Source organism: Dunckerocampus dactyliophorus, chromosome 19 (genome assembly GCF_027744805.1).
Source record: "Dunckerocampus dactyliophorus isolate RoL2022-P2 chromosome 19, RoL_Ddac_1.1, whole genome shotgun sequence".
NCBI lineage: Eukaryota > Metazoa > Chordata > Actinopteri > Syngnathiformes > Syngnathidae > Dunckerocampus > Dunckerocampus dactyliophorus.
In genome coordinates this window covers 6188787-6207100 of record NC_072837.1, presented here as the reverse complement: position 1 = coordinate 6207100, position 18314 = coordinate 6188787, and the positions used below count along the sequence as shown (strand labels likewise).

General features: G+C 41.6%; 1 protein-coding gene across 3 annotated transcripts in view; it reads right to left on the bottom strand.

The window, feature by feature from the left end:
* Positions 1 to 18314, bottom strand: part of ryr3 (ryanodine receptor 3) — a 91439-nt gene that overhangs the window by 50600 nt on the left and 22525 nt on the right. For 2 of the 3 annotated variants that reach the window (XM_054761638.1, XM_054761636.1), the window contains exons 5-25: positions 18228 to 18242; positions 17785 to 17859; positions 16485 to 16563; positions 16116 to 16228; positions 14006 to 14105; positions 12300 to 12393; positions 11068 to 11142; positions 9637 to 9793; positions 8262 to 8426; positions 6386 to 6507; positions 6113 to 6293; positions 5352 to 5487; positions 4280 to 4375; positions 3609 to 3727; positions 3032 to 3165; positions 2699 to 2940; positions 1845 to 2037; positions 1394 to 1610; positions 830 to 934; positions 596 to 699; positions 136 to 219 (exon numbers count right to left, since the gene is read on the bottom strand). In XM_054761638.1, coding sequence (XP_054617613.1) covers positions 136 to 219; positions 596 to 699; positions 830 to 934; positions 1394 to 1610; positions 1845 to 2037; positions 2699 to 2940; positions 3032 to 3165; positions 3609 to 3727; positions 4280 to 4375; positions 5352 to 5487; positions 6113 to 6293; positions 6386 to 6507; positions 8262 to 8426; positions 9637 to 9793; positions 11068 to 11142; positions 12300 to 12393; positions 14006 to 14105; positions 16116 to 16228; positions 16485 to 16563; positions 17785 to 17859; positions 18228 to 18242 — 2606 coding nt within the window. The remainder of the gene's footprint in view (positions 1 to 135; positions 220 to 595; positions 700 to 829; positions 935 to 1393; positions 1611 to 1844; positions 2038 to 2698; positions 2941 to 3031; positions 3166 to 3608; positions 3728 to 4279; positions 4376 to 5351; positions 5488 to 6112; positions 6294 to 6385; positions 6508 to 8261; positions 8427 to 9636; positions 9794 to 11067; positions 11143 to 12299; positions 12394 to 14005; positions 14106 to 16115; positions 16229 to 16484; positions 16564 to 17784; positions 17860 to 18227; positions 18243 to 18314) is intronic. The other variant, XM_054761637.1, reaches the window with a different exon arrangement.

Below are 18314 nucleotides of genomic sequence, written 5' to 3'. Positions count from 1 at the left end.
GAGGTGTCCTGGCTAGTCCCATCACTATTACCGAGCAATAAATAGGGGTTTGCATAGCAGAGATAATATTCCATAAACCCTTATCACAAGTCAGTGTATCATAGACAGGATTTTGAAGTTGCACACAGAACATACTCTTTGGGAAGTTTGATTTTTTTCAGATCGTCCTCTGCATGAATATTGACCTGGGCGACATGGCAGCCAAGAGCCATTAGGGTCCTGGGAAGAACAGAGTAGGTAATTTAAAAAAACATTACACATACATTCACCTTCACCTTCTAATCTCATCTACACGTCATGAGAATGCACAGCCGATAGTTTTGGATGTGACCTTCGATGGCCCATTAGGAGGTAGCTGACTATTTTTGTAAGCACACCCACATGAGGTCACTTTATTGAGCCAAACCAAATGTTGTAGTGTGAGCGGAGCCAGCACTCGGCTCAGATAAGCTTGAGAGCCAAGATTTCTTTGTCATCAATACTGGGATTAACTAAGGAGATGCAAGTCATTACAAGCATTGCTTTTATCTACGCTTAAATCGGCTCTTGCACAGCATTCGGCAAAGAGAAGCATTTATGGGACGAAGTTCCGTACTTAAGTGTTTCACTTGACATCTGCAGGTTGTAGTTCCTTTCCGTTTCAGGCAGCTTGGTAAAATCGACAAGGCATGGGTGTTGCCTCTTGTTGTCATCCCGAACCTGAAAACAAGGCATAAGAATGCCATATTGGGGGACAGAACCATGAATGACTGTTACGTATAGGTACTATTCGACTGTTCTGCTTTATTTGTGTATCAAATGTGACAGTCGGACAGCACAGTAGGTGTACCTTGCCGTAGGTCCATCCCAGCTCAATCTTGTTCATCCCCCACAGTTCATGGATGTTTTCTGCCAGCTTGTCCCCGATGTTGTCCATGTGAGGTGGAAGAACAATCTTCAGAGATAGAAGAACAACAGATTGGTCAGCAGGAAGATAAACTAACAATTGGTTGACATTTTTACCTCTGCCAAGGAGGTTATGTTTTTGCCGGCATTGTTTGTCCGTTTGTGTTCAAAATAACTTCAAAAGTTCTGAATGGATTTTGGTGACATTTTCAGGAATTGTCAGAAATGGGATATGGAAGGAAAGATTACATTTTGGGGGTCATCCGGATAGCCGTCTGGATCCAGGAATTTTTTAAAGAGTTCTTTAACGTTGCGACATTTTTGCATATAACTAGTTACTGTAAGCTATATAATTGTTGATACTAATAGTATACCAATATAATGTTAGTATATTTTAATATTGTTAAAAAATATAGCTATTTATTTATCCTTCTACATCAAATATTTTTCAGAGCTTGAACAAGCACCCATGGGATGGAATGCCTTAAAAGCATAGAAGTCCCCTGACCTGGCTGGTGTCAACAGGGGTGGGTATGAAGGAGGCCTGGGAGAGGAACTGGGTCATTCCCAACAGGTCTCGGACGCCTTCATGATCCCTTTTGTACTCCTTCACAGGCTCCACGTACATCTTCTCCTTCGGCAGCAGCGCCTCGTAGCACGGAGAGTAACCCGCGGGGGGCAGGAACTTGAAATCTCCATGACGTCCACCCAACAGGAAGCGCACTCTGATGAAGAGAGGGGTTACATAACACTGCCATGACATTACGCAAGAAATTTTAAGACTCCCTTCACTGTGGCTTTTTGTCTCCGCTAACTGTTCGGGACCTGCAATTTTCAAGCTCAGCACAACTTAAGCAAACAGCGCTCAACACATCCGCCATTACGTAACCACGCCCCAATGGAGACAGACAGACTTTAACCACTTTGCTTTCTCTTTGCAACTTTCCACTTTTACTTACTTGACACCGGCAGAGAAGCTGACAACGGGGAAGAAGAATCCATCCGTGTTGAAGTCCTCAAACATGCCCTGAACGGGCTGCCCGTTGATCCTGAAGGACATGCTGGGGGAGCCCAGATCCAGACAGCAGCTCACTACGTCATCCGAAGTCAGCAGGTGCTGGTTGATGGAGGCCACAGCTCTGGGGATGCGACCTGGACAACAAGAGGTAGGCACAGACAGTGGAGGATAAATGGACAGTCACTGTGAATGTAGGCCAGACTGAAAGGTAACGAGAAGGGAAGGCGAAATGCTCTTGAGCAAGAGTGATGGGTCCCTTGAGATTGAGGATTCTCACAGTGGAGATTTAACATTGCCCTTGACAACAAGGAACAAGAAAAGGGTTCTCAGTTTTTCCTTTCAAGAAAAACAGAAGCACTTGGATTGTTATGGTCGTTGCAAATACTCCTAGTATGGAGCATGAATATATTTAATGATGAAAATGATACCTCGAATAAAAACCAGATCATCCTATTTTTTTTTTATTGGTTATTATATTTTCCAAGGAGGTTATGATTTCATCTGGGGATGTTTATTTGTGTTTTACTTCTTGCCAGATTTGCATAAACAGGCTCGAAATGATAGGTAGGCGGATTAATTTTGACATAATTAAAAAAACCAAATTGTCTGAATTAGATCTCGAAAATAACAGATAAAATTACTATATGGTGGGTTCTACGGTAGTACACGTTTCCTTCTGCTCTCCTATACTTATTGTATAACCATTTAGACCACTTTCCGGATTCTAAACAAAAATACAAATATATGCATCTTTGTTAAATCGGAGCATCCAGTGGTAGAAAAAAAAAAGCCCACCTGACCAGAGGTGAAGTCCGTCAAAGCTGTAAGAATAGAGATCATCCCCAACGCCGTTGCCACCCCATCCCTCTCCTCCGCCGGGATACGGGGCGTAGCCTTTTGTGTTAGCCCAGCCTACCCTCAGGTGGGTCGGCTCGCCGGTTACAAAGTGGTCCACCTGATCGATCACAAGCTCAAAATACCACTTTTTATACTGTGCCGAGCCTTCAGCCACTCCCAGGAAGATATTAGGCCTCATGCTGGGGGTGAAAACAGATTGGAAGCAGATTAAAAAATACAATACTGTACTCCAATAATACTACCAGTAATGCAAATGCAATTTCATCATACCTCTGAACGTCATTGACCAGTTGGGTCTGAAGCAGCAGGTCCCTTTTGGGAAGCAGGTTGTCACAGATCAGATTCTGATTGGCTCTCACAGCCACACCATTACAAACGCAGAGGGAACACAGTACATCCAGAATCTGACAGAGAGAGACAAAATGTTGCCCTTTTACTGACTGTCACAACATGCCATGTAGATAACCACAGTTTGATTTAAAGCCACAGCCAATATGTTAAAATGTAATGTAGTAAAGTTCTATCTTGTCTGAAGAGTCCTCAAGAGGAAGGTTATGTAGCTGAATTTAAGAGGGAAAAAAAGAGAGTTCAGATTTAAAAAAAAAAAAAGAAAAGAAATGGAGCCTCACGCAGCTGTCCTAAATGTTCAATACAATGAAAAATTGTTTTTCAAGGTAAAATATCTGGGTTTACTTTTGCAGTTGTCACCCAGCAGAGAGAGAGCGCGAGAGATGGGGAATTAAAGACCAAGTTGTAAGATTTACGGTCAAATTTCATGGCATGTGCTTCGAAACTCAATAAACTTGGCGTCCGGATGTCATTATCAATAACATTTGACAGTGTGTACCTTGTGGTTGCGTCCATGTTTGTATAACAGAGAGATGATAGATTTAATGTGTCCTCTCTGGATGATGTTCAACGCTTCTGGACTTTCAATCAAGACACAGTGCAGAACTTCCAGGATGCCTTCGATAAAAAGACATTTGAGCAAGAAATGACTATAAACAGCATCGCAGCACCATCATCTAAGCTTAAAGGAAAATTGCACTTTTTGGGGGAGAATTTTGCCCATCATCCACAAACCTTATGTGAGACATGAGCACACCTACTGTGAGTGTGTTGTGACATGCTGCAGGTGAATGTGTGATGAAGCTAGTTGCTGGCCTGCTAGTAGCTAGCCCATGTGGTGTGGCCAGTAATGTAGTTTGATCAGTGTAACAATTTTAATAACAACAACAACAACAACGTCGCTGCAGCATGGTTAATATGTACGTCACATGATAATTGGAGCGTTGTTGACGCTTTTTGGAGGTTTTTTTTCCCAGAAGGCTTTACAGGTGGAATAAGTGTTTCCCATTACGTGCATTCTTAGATGCATCTTTTTAGCCGTTGTTACATCTCTAGAACGCACAGAAAAGAGAAAGGCATACGTGTTCATGTCTTGCATAAAGATTGTGTATGATGGGCCAAATTCCACAAAATGTGCACTTTAAAAGCAACAAAAGAGTAGTTGCATACCTGATGATGACTCAAGTCTTTCCAGTTTGCTGACCAACCAATCCAAGTTCTGAGAAAACTGGGTGCAGTTGTTCCTGTTGCCACAAATTAGTGCGGCTGTACAACACAAAAATATACAAAATAAGGAAACATAGGATATACCTGTATACAACAACTTTAACACACACACAGCAGCAAAAGAACCAAGGTTGTAATAGTACTGGGCAAATTTGTTTTTAAAAGTAATTATAGTTACTAGTTACTTTCCCTGTAATGTAATTGAATTCATAACAGAATTACTTATATTTTTGAAAATGCTTCAAATACACTACCAGTCAAAAGTTTTAGAACGCTCCCAATTTCCTTGGAGTAAAAACCTACATTTTTCAGTGTTAAGATGGTCTGTCTCTCTTCCATTGTTAATTCCTTTTTTCTTGCCATTTTTACTGTGCTTGTAGGCAGCGGTGGCGTCACATGCGTCAAACAATCGGGACAAGCATGGCTTAGATTGTCTAGCATATTGTAAGTCAGTCCTGAGAGTATGGTTGCTCAAAATCAGGGGGTGAATAAAATTGCGTAGGTTTTAGGCTATTTGTAGACTGCAGGTGCAAGACGTGGAGGTCATGTTGATGATGAATGCAAGGAGCGCTGAGGGGGAGCTGTTGATGACAGCAAAACAAATTAGCCAAGACAGAGTTGTCCAAAGTAGAACTTTTCAGGGTTACACAGTTAGCATTCATGACTCATTGCAGACCCCCATGAGAGGCAGCGAATGTCAGCACCTGCGATGCCTGGCATTTTGTCAGGGACTAGAATTTCCTCAAAATTGCAGCAGAAAGCTTCATAATATCCTCAGTGCTCTCTAAGAATAATGCGACCCAAATGTAATGAAGGGCAGACATTCTGTCCAGGTAGAGAGGGAAAGAGGGCAGTGGAGGTGAAGCAAGGCAATATAAAAAATAAAAAAGAGTGTGTGAAAAGTTAAAAGGGAAGGAAGGGGGGGGGGTGCATGCCGGAGGAAGATGAATAATGCATGTCGAGCAAGGGTCGACATCTGATGGCGCCGAGAGATCCATCACTCGAGTCCATTTACCTAGGAGCTCATAGAGGAGGTTGAGGATGTCCTTCCACGCTGCGCCTGCCTCCTCCCCCGCCATCTCCCCAAAGTGGGCTGCACTGTCGTAAAGGTTCATCCGGTCGATGCATTTTGACAGCAGGGTGAGCATGCCCTGAGAAAAAAAATAAGCATGACCACAACCATGAGAAATCTATAATCACTTTTTACAAGTATACTTTAATTAGTGTCCAATATGTTTGTCTTGAAGCCAAAATACATTGCAGCTGTAGCACAGAGGTACATTATTATGTGATCATGTAAATCATATAGCTTGTTATCACTTTGGACAGACCATGCATGGTCCTTCATTTAAAGAACCCAATAACTGCTGGGCCTTAGTCATTGGACAGTTCATTAGGTATACCTGCATAATTTAATGGGATCTAATACAGGAGCTGTAGCACACATTCTGCTTTTCCAAACATCATAATGCTCAGTTTTTGACACTGAGGAGTATTAATATGTTTGCTATCGTGGTTGTAGTTTGCAGGGCTGTGGAGCACCATGGGACGTTTCTAATATTTTGGGTCACTAAAATACAGCCAAACAAAACTGCACCTTATTTTTTCTGAATGTATGATGCAGCTCTTCTCTTTGGAAAATGTCATTAGATTCTGCAAGTGTGCCTAATGTTGTGACCGGGGATTATGTCCCTGCAATAGAAGTCAACCAAGGGGACATTAATGTTGCACGATCGATTGCATAATCAAGTCGAGCTCCACTGGGTCCTCGCTCACCTCCTCTTTGAAGAGGTCTTGACGTTTGATGAGTGAACGGAGGAGACATTGTTTCTCCTCATGTTCCAGCTCTGAGCCAGGCTGCTTGAAGTACTCGATCAGGTCGTTCAGCGTCTGCAGCACCTCTTCTACGTACCCCGCCACAGCCATGGATTCACCCGCGGCGGTGCTGTCCAAAGCCCTTGAGAAAAGCAGGAAAAGAGTATTGATGTTGAACATCGTTGTGTCTCTCACGAGTTTGACCGCCAAGATGCCCCCTTCGTCCATTTTTACTTGATAAAATTGGTGAAGAGGAACGTTGTGTTGCGGATGTTGCGAGCAGCTTGAGACTCCTCATGCTGACAGCGCTGGAGAGTAAGCCCATCATCCATGTGGCCTTCAGAGTGCAGGCAAGCCTATGTAGGAGACAACACAAGTGTATTAACCATACAGAGTCAGTGGAAGGAAACTACTACAATTTGTGTACTGAAGCATACATGTATTAGTTATTTTACAAAAGTAGTGATCTGCTGTACATGTTTGCAACCATGTCACCCAAAATTAGACACAGGCCACGGTTCGTACATTATAGTGATCTAATGTGTGTAATTTATCATGTATTGTTATGCATTGTTGCCATTATGCATCCCCACATAATATCAGCATTTGAGATCAAATATGAGGTGAAAGAAAACCGGTAAAAAAAAACAAAAACAATATAGTAGTCCATCTGTGCAGCATGGGAGAAAGTTAGCACACGCACAATGGTACGTACAAGGACCGTCGAACAAAGTGGGATGGGTCGCCACTTGCAACAAACAACATATACTGTACATGCAAAAACTATGGGATTTGTAATTGTATATTATTTTTTTTAAAATAAAATAATGGCCAATATTTCCAAAATTGATATACATTTACAATTTTTTTTTTTACAAATTTTATATAGTTATTTGCAAATTTGTAGTTATTTTACAATTTTTTAAAGTATATATGTATAAAAATCTATTACCAAATCTATTATCTTGGGCACAATTTCTGATATAGCTCTTGTTTTATGCCTCAGTATGTTGTGTAGTTGTACCCACTGAAAGTGAGTGTTCTTTTCATGGAGATAACTGCCAAGCTATTAATAATAAAATCATAGTCCCACATGTGAGGGGTGCGTTTTCACAAATCACCAAGTCTAATCCATCGCCACTTATGCATAACATAGCAAGTATGGATACATATAATTAGAGCGCTCTAACATTTGCGTTTGTAAGGTATGCATTCCCTGGATGCTCAGGTTTATGGGTGCGTCCCTAACTTGACTTACTGTAATCAAACACTATAATCAAGACGAGGTCTAGGGTGGCGTAAACTGACCATAGTATCCCTATGCACCCACCCACCCCAACGTGTCAGGTGCATTGGCATGGCATCAAGACTGCAGGGACTGCCTGGCACCAAGCACAGGGAGATGTTTGATGTTCCTGGACGGAGGCCAGTGATGACCAGCATTCCTTGTGTCACTCTAACAAACTGTCAAAAACTGTGGGACCTTTTTTAGCGTTTAACTAAGCTGCTGCCTCATGTCAGGTGAGAGTCTGAGCAGGGGTGAACGTGGGCAGTGGATAATGGGGAAAAGTAGGGAGATAAATGTTTTATATGAAGTCATCTTTAGTTTGACTGTTTCACTGTGCATATATCATAGCATTAAAGCGCTCGGTGCAGACATATGCCGGACGTAAGCACGCCTCTTTAGTACCATCACAGTTATTTGTGACACTATGCGCAATAGTCTAGTACGTCAAGTTGTATAGTACAGTGGAACACTCATTACAAAACTGTTTCCCCCCCATTTCCCTCTTATCAAACATCTCTCAACGGCACATGCTACTACAAGGCCAAATCTAAATTGTTTTACAGCTTTTTATACAGCAAGGTTTTTCAAAAAAGTAATAATTACTATCCAGTACTATCCCTGGTTACTAATTACATTTATGTAGGAGCAATTTTGTCATTACTTCAATTACTTTTTTGACGTAAAAAACACTGGTCTTAAGTCACACTATATCAAACTTAATTTGTTAAAATATACAAATGCATACAAAATCATTTATATTAAAAATACTTTATGACTTTTTACAAATAGGTGCAATGTAAATTCAACAAAATGTGCTTTTACCCTCCTTTTCACTGGTCCAAGGCGAGATGATTTGGCATCAGGCGCTTGATAGGACAGCCACAATCCAGTTGCCACATGCATGATGAAACACACAGAATCTCCATACTTGATCTCTGGCACACCCATGCCATCGATGTCCCTCTTAGGGCCTGACTCGCTCTTTTCCTGTTTGGACAATGAAGTTAGTGTATTTGATAGCACCGAGGTAGGTCGATTATTTGAGGCTTGTCAGTAGTTTCTGCCTGAGCAAAGACGGAGAGTCGCAGTTGATTGTAGCAGACAGCAAGTAGCAGTGAAACACATTAGCACCAATGTTGAACACAGAAAGGCACTGACCTTCAACTAACAAACAAGTACACACACTGTGGCAAAATATAAGAGGGCTAGAAACACAAAACACATTTGTCACCTAAAGTATGAAGTTGAACTTCATGAAAACTTTGTAATTGGATTGTACCATACAGTATTCTCAAGGTTATATTTAGTAGAGCAACTGTATTTTTAGAGAGAACTGCACAGACCTCTGAGCCAGGGCAAAGGAGTGTGGGAAAATAAAGAAGGATAATTGGATGACAGAAAAGCACAAAAGGACAGTCGGGAAATGCTCCTTGAAATCTTGTTAACTTACTTATCGACCAATTTCTTTCTAATGTTTTTTTTTTTTTTTAAGATTAAAAAGGTGGCTTTCTCTTGACCCCCTAATGGTAAAACGCTGTAAGTCAGCCAATTACCATTAGATGAGTTTTAGTGTTTCAGCAGTTGTTAAAAGGCCAAAAATAATGGCAGTCTATGTGCTCATTAGAAGAGTACAGTCTTTAATGAAGTCAAAGGAGATATTTACATTCAACCCAGCTATTCGATATGTTGTATATAGAATTGTCTTGGCTGTAAAAAGTCATGACTTACTTTAACATGTATAGGCTTACATAAAGCTACTGCAGTTCTCTAGAGATGCATCATTAAGTAACTTGAAAGTCTACACCAGTGGTCACCAACCTTTTTGAGACCAACAGCCCGGGTCTCAGCCATGAACCTGCGCAAGGTCTACCCTCCAAACTCCCTCCCCACATATATATATGTATATATTGTATATCTGCCAAGAAAATTATAAATTTATTAAGTCGATGTACAAGGCGAGCCGGTGTACTAGTGTACCTCCGGCCGAATTTTGGGGACTGGGCTCCTTACTGGGGCTTGCGGGTTGCTGCCTGGATAGCGGCAAAGTGTACGGGTGTGTTGGTGCTCTCCGGGAGCTGAGGGCACTGATGTGTTAATGTTCTCTCGATCAACCGGCAAATTCCCAAAGATCGACTAGCAGCTCACGACCGACGGGTTGGCGACCCCTGGTCTAGACTGTGCGACAGAGAAATCTGACCTTGGAGGGCCTAAAGCAGAAGGAAGTGGCCGTGGTGTCGGACTTCTCCCTGTCCTGCAGGACCAGTCCCCGGTCCTCAGTTAGGGCCAGGTAATGGCCAGTGGAGAGGTGGCGTAGTCGGAAGGCCTGACCCCACCGAATGTGGCTCCCGCTCCAGCTAAACACCGATGTCACACGCATACACACGCACATTATTAATATAGCTGTCAGGAAGATTTTTAAACACCTGAGAGCATATACCAGCATATATAACATAGGGGGCCACAAGATCTCGCGAGATTAAAACGTGACGATATTTCTCTTAGAAAAATAGCTATCTCGCAAGAACAGGGGAGTCAGAAGGTCTTACCAGATTTTCAACTATGGCATCACTAATGTGAATGAAAATACACGTAATAAGGAAGTGGCAGTGTGCAAGACACAAACTGCACATTAAGTTCTTTATGCACACCATAAACCTTGCAATCCAAACCACCTCGGTGTTCCCAGCGCCACTGGCTTGTGACGTTTGACTGTTAATGGCGCCGCGTTAATGTCCAAGCAGAAGCTGCAGCAATTCTACATTTGACCAAAGTTACTTCGCTGCATGAGATTTCTATCAAAATATGTGACAGTATCATTTCACTACTTCCTGGTACGGCACTCTAAGCACGCCGTTCTTTTTTAGCATAAACAAAACTAATCTACTGCAGTCTTCAATCTATTTTACATCTTTTTACATAAATATACATGAACATAAATGATTAGTAGTAGCAGCTACAACTGCCGTCAGTAACTAACGTTTATAATTATTTCCTTTAACTTCTATAATTTTTAGTTTTTGTTTCAATTTGTGGACAAAAGTTCAACAGTTAAAAGCATGCATCTAAATTTATAAACAATTTCAAACTGTACATTCATTGTTTTGGGACTCGGTTAATTAAAAAAAACGTAATTTTATTTTTCTTGAACGTTAAAACATAGTCTTGTCTCCTCGTGAGCGTCTCATGAGCTGAGTGTATCGTGACACCCCAAATAAATAAACATTATACCTGCAGCTTACACAGTACCTGACAGTGTCTTGATACATCGTACTTATTGCATATACATGTACAATAGCTAAAGACGGTGGCATATTAACTGTAGAAACTCTACTGAAATACATCCTGAGGCAGGAAGACTAACCTAAAGGATGCACCTGCCAAAAGACTGACAGGTAGCCCCAGTGAGGGGTGCCACACAATATGAAAGGAGGGAAATGGTGCAGGTGGATAGATAAATGACGGGAAAGAGAGACAGCGAGAAAGAGATGTAAACAGAATCCTCTGGAGGACAGTGACAGCTCAGAGTCAAGAGCGGCATCATCATTGAAATACTAACTGTTTTTTTTTCTTTTCGGTATGAGATTCACTTCAGATGAATCTGTGTGTGTATAATCAGGTCAAAACTCACCTGATCCTCAGAGGCTCCAGTCTCCACAAGGAGCGGGCCTTTGACGCTCCCTTACCCGCCTCATAGTTTACTATCCTGGGAGCATAAAGACAGAAATGTTTTAAAATACCATATTGTACTTGTCATAACATGTTATTGGTAACAGCATATGTGCTAGTGTTTGTATACCTGAATTATAAGGCTACAATCCCGTACTTCTACTTTAATATCATTTCTTCATGTAATCAATGGTTGACTTGTAGGCGGCAACATTTTCTTTTCAGCACTGGCAGACTTAAACATTAATAGAATGGTAAATTGTCTATTAATGACTGCTATTATGATTCTGTGTCTATTAATATAAAAGCTGCTGCCTTAAGGAGGGCTCACACTGTTCCAGATCTATCATACTAAGATTCAGCCCGATTACCCATTCTTGCCCTACCTCTGGGCTATAGCAAGTACACCGTCATTGCAACTTTGTTGATTATTTAGAGTTGTTCTGTTTGTTTCTATTGTCAATGGCGATCTTTGTTGTGATTAACTGGTGGGAGGAGCGGTCACAAGAACATGACACATCTATGTTGTGCAGGAGCAAGTGCACACAGTACCTTGGTCTTTAAGTTTGGGACTATTTTGAGCCTTTCTGGCTTCAAGGTGGCGGTGGATATCATTTAATAACTGACAGGAAGAGGGATCACATTTACTATAGAGCGCATCCAGGCTTGGCTCTTGTGCATGTGCTTGTGCCCAGGCCACCTCGACTAACATGCTGGGGCCAGAGAAGCGTACCGCACCTCAGTCCAAATTATTCAAACTGGTACAAATTGCCTAGTGTGAGTGTGCTCATTTAAAAAACTGCTGCTGCTGCTGCATACTACAAAGGAAAATAAGGAGCAATCTAGGTTACTCAATGATAAAAATACATTTCTAAGCTAGTTTTCCAACCACAACTGAAGACCCTAAGCGTAAACAATCATTGCATAACACGAGAACATGGTGAAACCCTCAATCGCTTTTGCAGTATCATACTGTCATTTTTACTACTTGTGACAGGCCAAAACACATAGCACACACACACACACACACACACACACACACACACACACACACAGCAAAGCACATTACAGAGACAGGGTCCTTTCATTTTGTTCGATTACCCACTTAGCATGGTTGGGTTTCTCATTAGTCTTCCACAATACAACTCATCTTGTATAGACAACTTGGGGCTGAACTAAAGCGTTCCCCAATACCTCTGTTCTCCTTCATTCTTGTCTGCACCTGGGATGGTCAAGCTCTCATCATGGCCGCGACACAGACGCATCACATGACCACCAACCAAATACCCTAAAGAACAAACAAAACTTTTATATTTTCACACTTAATCTTACCCAAGTGGGATATATAGAACAGTATACAGTATTTCACAAGAATGAAACATTTGAGCAACCATTTTATTATATCTTCTAAAGCAGGGGTGCCCATTATCTCGATCAAGGTAGTGTGGGTCAATCGCATCCATTACCCACGTCACAACCGTCAGTTTGTAGATGTCATATGACAGTCAGTTGACATCAAGTTCCCCTCCTGATTCGCTGTTGCTCCTCCTCAGCAAAGATTACGTGATGAACAGACAACTCAATAAGCGGCACACGGAAATGCAACTTTCACATCTTTATTATTCCGATTACGGATAAACCAACTCAGCGGCAAGAGGCCTACAACAAAGTTATCCGTTCACTTGTAGCGTTGAGTCATGTAGAAAAAAAGTCAACTGTTTGTTGGTTCTGCTCTGCGTCCTCAGCTCCACTATAGAAATGTGTTTTCTCTGTACTTTTGTTTGTGAAACTATGATTTCTTGACCATACAACAACAACAACATTTTTAATATGTTGCCTTGACTTCGGTGACATCATTTTCATTTATTGTATATCTGCATACCTGCAACCCTGGTGAGGATAAGCGGCATAGAGGATGGATGGATGGATGGATGTTTTATAGTAAGAGGTACATGATTTTGACTTGTAACTTACATGCCAAAAAAGTGTGTGCACCCCGATATACATGTACAATATACAGAAATACAGTACTCATTGACATACATATATACTCGTATATGTATATATACTGTATATATTCTCTATGTCTATAGGATGAGGTAGATCTTTGGGACTACATCTTTTTAAAAGTAGTAACGAAGTTCGCAGGCTGAAAAGGTGTGGGCACCCCTGTTCTGAAGGGACAATACCATAGAAATGAAACTTTGATATACTTTAGACTAGTCATTGCACAGACTATTGTCCATGTAGGTGGTAGCACGAGTGAGCACACCTCACTGTGAATATGTCCAAATTGTCAGTATTTAGTGTGAGCATCAGTTATCTGGAAACAGGTTGTTACTGGAATGCTCTTCCACTCCATGAAGATGCTATATGCTGGACAGCTTACAGTCCTCTACCTTCCGTAGGATGCCCTACAGGTGCTCAGTCGGGGTCAGGTCTGGAGACATACTTATGTCACTCCATCACCTTCATATTAAGCTTCTTCAGGAAGGTACTTGTCATCTTGGAGGTGTGTTTGGTCTCCTTGTTATGTTGGAAAATTGCCCTGAGGCGATCATGCTCTGCTTGAGAATGTCAAAGTACAAAAATGGAACTCTTGCAGCACTCATGCAGCCCCAGAACCCAACACTACCACCACCAGGCTTTAATTAGCTTGATTCTTGTGTTGCCTGCTATTTAGATAATAACAGCAGTGTTTTGAGTTATTTTCTGTGGATAGTAAATCTATATTGCTGTGTAAGCTGTAGACGGACTACTCTAAAGTTTAATTTCCATAGTTATTCCTTGAGAACTGGACAAAATGTACTGGACAAAAAAATGGTTGCTCCAGGGTCAAATACTGTAGTGAGAGGAACATAGAATTGTCTTATTAGACAAATAGATTGCCATCAACTTGCCAACTGCCATGTTGCTTGAGGAGCAGGTTGGCTGGACATTCCACAATGTCTGCATGAATGATGCATCCACTTGGATGTTGCCATTGGATATGGAGAGGTGCTGCAACAGGAGAGGTTTGTCAGTCACAGAAGGTTCCAGAACAGCAGTAAAATACAAACGTTAGCCGTTGGGAAGCTCAGACAAACCCCAAGAATCAGCAAACACCCCACCGAAGGCGGGTGAAGTCCCAGCGCTGGGATTTGAAAAGATATTAAAGCAAACTCTGCATCTATCAACAAGTGCTGACAAACAATGCTGCTGGCTAAAAAGCACTGCTGCATCAGCGCTTCTCTGAGTAGAAATGTCCAGATAATCCTTAACAATAACTCTTTCCAGCAGATACGCTTGGAGCAGCTCCAAACTCCCCACAGGCTGGATTTACAAGTTGCTTGACAAAACGTGGACATGCTGTACAATGACTTTCATCATATTCATCCCCTGTATACAATGTACACGGACTTCTACTCAGATTGAATGGCTTGGAATTTCACCAGACTTTAAATATAGTTGTACAAAAATACACAAATTGCTGTCATGCATCTTCGGTCAATTAAAGTTAGCTTTTTCGTGATACTTATTCAAAATGCTACCCACTGCCAACACGCAAGAGGAAAAATGTGATGACAACCATAGAAACTGAATTTATTTTGAAGTGGAAAGCATATCACACAGTTTGTGTACAAGTGGTCCTCGCGTTACGTACGAGTTCTGTTCTTAGACTGATGTCAGTCGAGTTTTGTTGTAGGTCGTGTAGGACGGACAGCCTCCCCTGACCGCACGTCACTGGTTAATACATTTTATGATGGCTCGTCCATTTCCAGTTTTTCACAGGAATAATTATTTCCGATATTTGAACAAATTAGAGGCCAACCATCATGTTTATCATGTGAGGTTTTATGGTAATTGTGTTGTACTGAATTATATCATACAGTAGGATTTAAGAACATGCGCTGTTGATGAAATGTTAGTGTATTTATCCAAAATCAATTCAACTTCCTTTTGGCAGGCTTCCTCTCATGTATCATTTGTTTGAAGTTACAAATGCTTACATCCTGCAAAGGTTGCATATCGACCTGCGTGATCACTCACAGTAATGGCACACTGATTACTTTTGCTTGAATTTCCTCAAGTGCCCTATTCTTTGAAAGAAACACTCAAGCCAAATCAGGTGGAGATTTCCCAGTGGTGGCTATCAAAGTCTGGACATTAGCCAGCTTTGCATTAAAAGCACATTTCCCCTGCTTGAATGGCCACAAGCATCCACTGATGCTCATTTTTTACTATTCTCAGAGTGTCGCCACCACACATTTCTGTTATTTGTCTTCCTCTGTTCAGCCTCAACAATTTTTCTTGAACTTCTCCTTTCTCCTCCTTAGCCAGTGAGTAATTTGAGGGAGGTACACTTGGAGACAGAAGAAACTGCATTAAAAAGAAATCAGATTTCTATTACAGACACATTACATTACAGCCACTCTTGACTGGTGTTAAGTGAGAGTGTGACAGTGAAGCAGACTTCAAGCTATGTGAGGGTTATAACCTCCACACACACACACACACACACACACACACACACACACAGGGAAATCAATTGTCAGTGCAATTCACTTGACAGCGGTGAGGAGGATCATTTAGTTCTGCAAAGAAACATGTGCACCCAATGAGAATGAGCAGATGATAGAAAATGCATACTTATACTGGTAATCTATGTGAATGTAACATTAACACAGCAGTTTGAAAGGATGTAGGCCATTTCTATATATCACTGCAATTTTCAATAAATACATCATTTCGTTTAATATGTCATCTTTTGCTCCGTAAAATTGCGGAATTGTTCTTTGTGACGTGCATTTTCTCACAGGCAATTCGCACTGTCTGTCAAATGTGTACAGCATTTCTTGAAATGCTGGCTTTTCAATAGGGGTGTCAGCATTACTAGTTCCAGCTTGTAGTTGAACAATGCTAGCTCACTGTGTGAATGCAGCCTAAGACACCGTTCAGTGACCAGTGATCTGGCCATGCTCTTTTATACAAAGCACCAATCTGATTAAGAACCCATGAAAGTCCACTGACCAAATATCGCTCTGTTGACACGCTGACAAGAATCAAGTCGTCTCCGATGCGGACTTTCTCGCCTTCAGACCTCTGCTTGGATGCAGGGTGTATGGTCCACCAACAGGCCTCTCCTGTTGACACAAACAGGCTTCCATATTACCAATTACGAGGTGCTGGAATGTAAGACAGCTGACAAACGAGCTGCTCTGCTGGCCAACGTGATGTTTAGGTGACTTTCTATTCTGGGGGGAGGACATAAAAAGAACCATCATGTGTGGAATCCTTTCTGTAGATATATTGTGTGAAGGTTTCTGTTGGGGCCGTACTCAAATGGCTTAGCAGGAGCGCAAAAAGTGAAGGGAAAGCACAGCGGCGGTCATACTGTACCTATTGAATCCTCTTGTAGTCCAACATCGAATGACAACTTGTCTGTCAGAGACCTTGACGTCTTCAAACAGGTCAGGTACTAGTGCAATATACATTTGAGCAAAACTTTAATTATACAAGAATGCTTTCATGTCTGTACACAGGTGTACACAGTGGTGGTTCTTAACTGCAGTTTTGCAGTAGTGTAGTGTGGTTTTTACAATTGCATGCATTTTGTCCCTGCAATTTTGCATGCCAATGAGTACATTGTTGGTAAACAGGTGTGAAGTAAGTGTAAACTGCGGGGCTGCGTGCCAGTGCACAAAGAAAATTTTGAAATGTTCAAAATTTGTGGTACGCCTAATTTCCGTGAACGCACTTCGAATGCACCACAACCAATGCCTAAACAGTGCGGGTGGTGCGTATAAAAGCATGTCTTGTTCTTGTTGAAATCGGGGGAGAAATCCCAAGTAATTTCTGTAGCCTCTTGGTTCTCCCTTGTGAATTTCTGTTCATAAGTGAACATGATGCCCAAAGCGATGTCTTCTAGTCAGCAATTCCCTCTCCCCCACTCCCGTGCCTCCTTTTTTCTAGTTTATGCCTCTTTCCTGTTCTTTACACATTCTTTTTCTGCAGCTGTGAGATTCCTGTATCTAGTCTTACCTTTCTTTTCTGCAATGAGAGCTTATTATTTGGAATTCAACATCTTGTAGGTCCCTTGCAAATAGAGGAATTAATGAAGTTAGGGGGTGATGCGGGACACAACGGGACCAAGTAATGCCACAATTGCTTCACAGATGCGTGAAGTGGGCAATGCGTACCTATGTGGTAACAATGCATGTCGAGCGTACTACTGCAGTGCACTAGACATAAACAGTACTTGACAAGGTGTGCAGGAGCCAATGCGCACCATTTTTGGTCATGGAAGTGCGTAATTTATGCCTAAACAGAATGCGAACAGTGAGCAAACTAGTCTTCACGCTTTTCAGGTGTGCCATAAATAAATGACACGCATTGCCACGCAAATTTCTGGACAATGTGGAGGCAAAATGCGTGCAAATGTAAACACAGCTTAAAACGGCATTAAATCATACTAAATGGATGTTAATATTTTAGTTATCTTCAATATCTCCATGAGAGTCTAAACATTAGGAACAACTCTGTGTCGAACAACACTGCTGTAACAAAAAGAGCATCATCTTTGCCTTATATTTGAAAAACTTTTGCACAATACGATAGCTATTGTATTGGGCCTTGTTAAATTGTGAAGTGTTGTGCTGCTGGAGTTTCAGTTAGAGTGTATCAGTCTCCAGCTACTCACCATGCCACTGAAGGAGTGGCGCAGGAGGATGGCATGACCATACAGCAAGGTCCGATGTCCGCCCCCCTGACCCGCCTGCCAAGAAGTAAAACAACTGGATTATATTGATCTTTTACAGTATATTTAACCTATCATGTGGTGATTTGTCCCATCATTTATATGAACTCCATTTTTTAACTGAATGGAGTTTGATGAGAAACAAATGACTTTGGGTGCTTTCGATCCATAGTGCAAGCAGGCTAAGCAACGAAGAGGAGCAGCTAGGGAAACACAAAAGAACAGCACAGTCACACTACCGACCAGTACAGGGCCACTAAACCAAACACAGCACAACTACAGTGGAATCTTGATGTTGCAGGAGCAAAAAAAAAAAAAAGAAACATAAAAGATGAGTTTTTTTCCCCCCATCACCACTGGGGTTAATTAATCTAATCCCGACTTACCTTTTTAATCAACCTCTAGTGGCAGAGGAAAAAAAAAAGATACGATACAGTAAGTAGTCTCATCTTTATTCTAGTCACGAACACAGC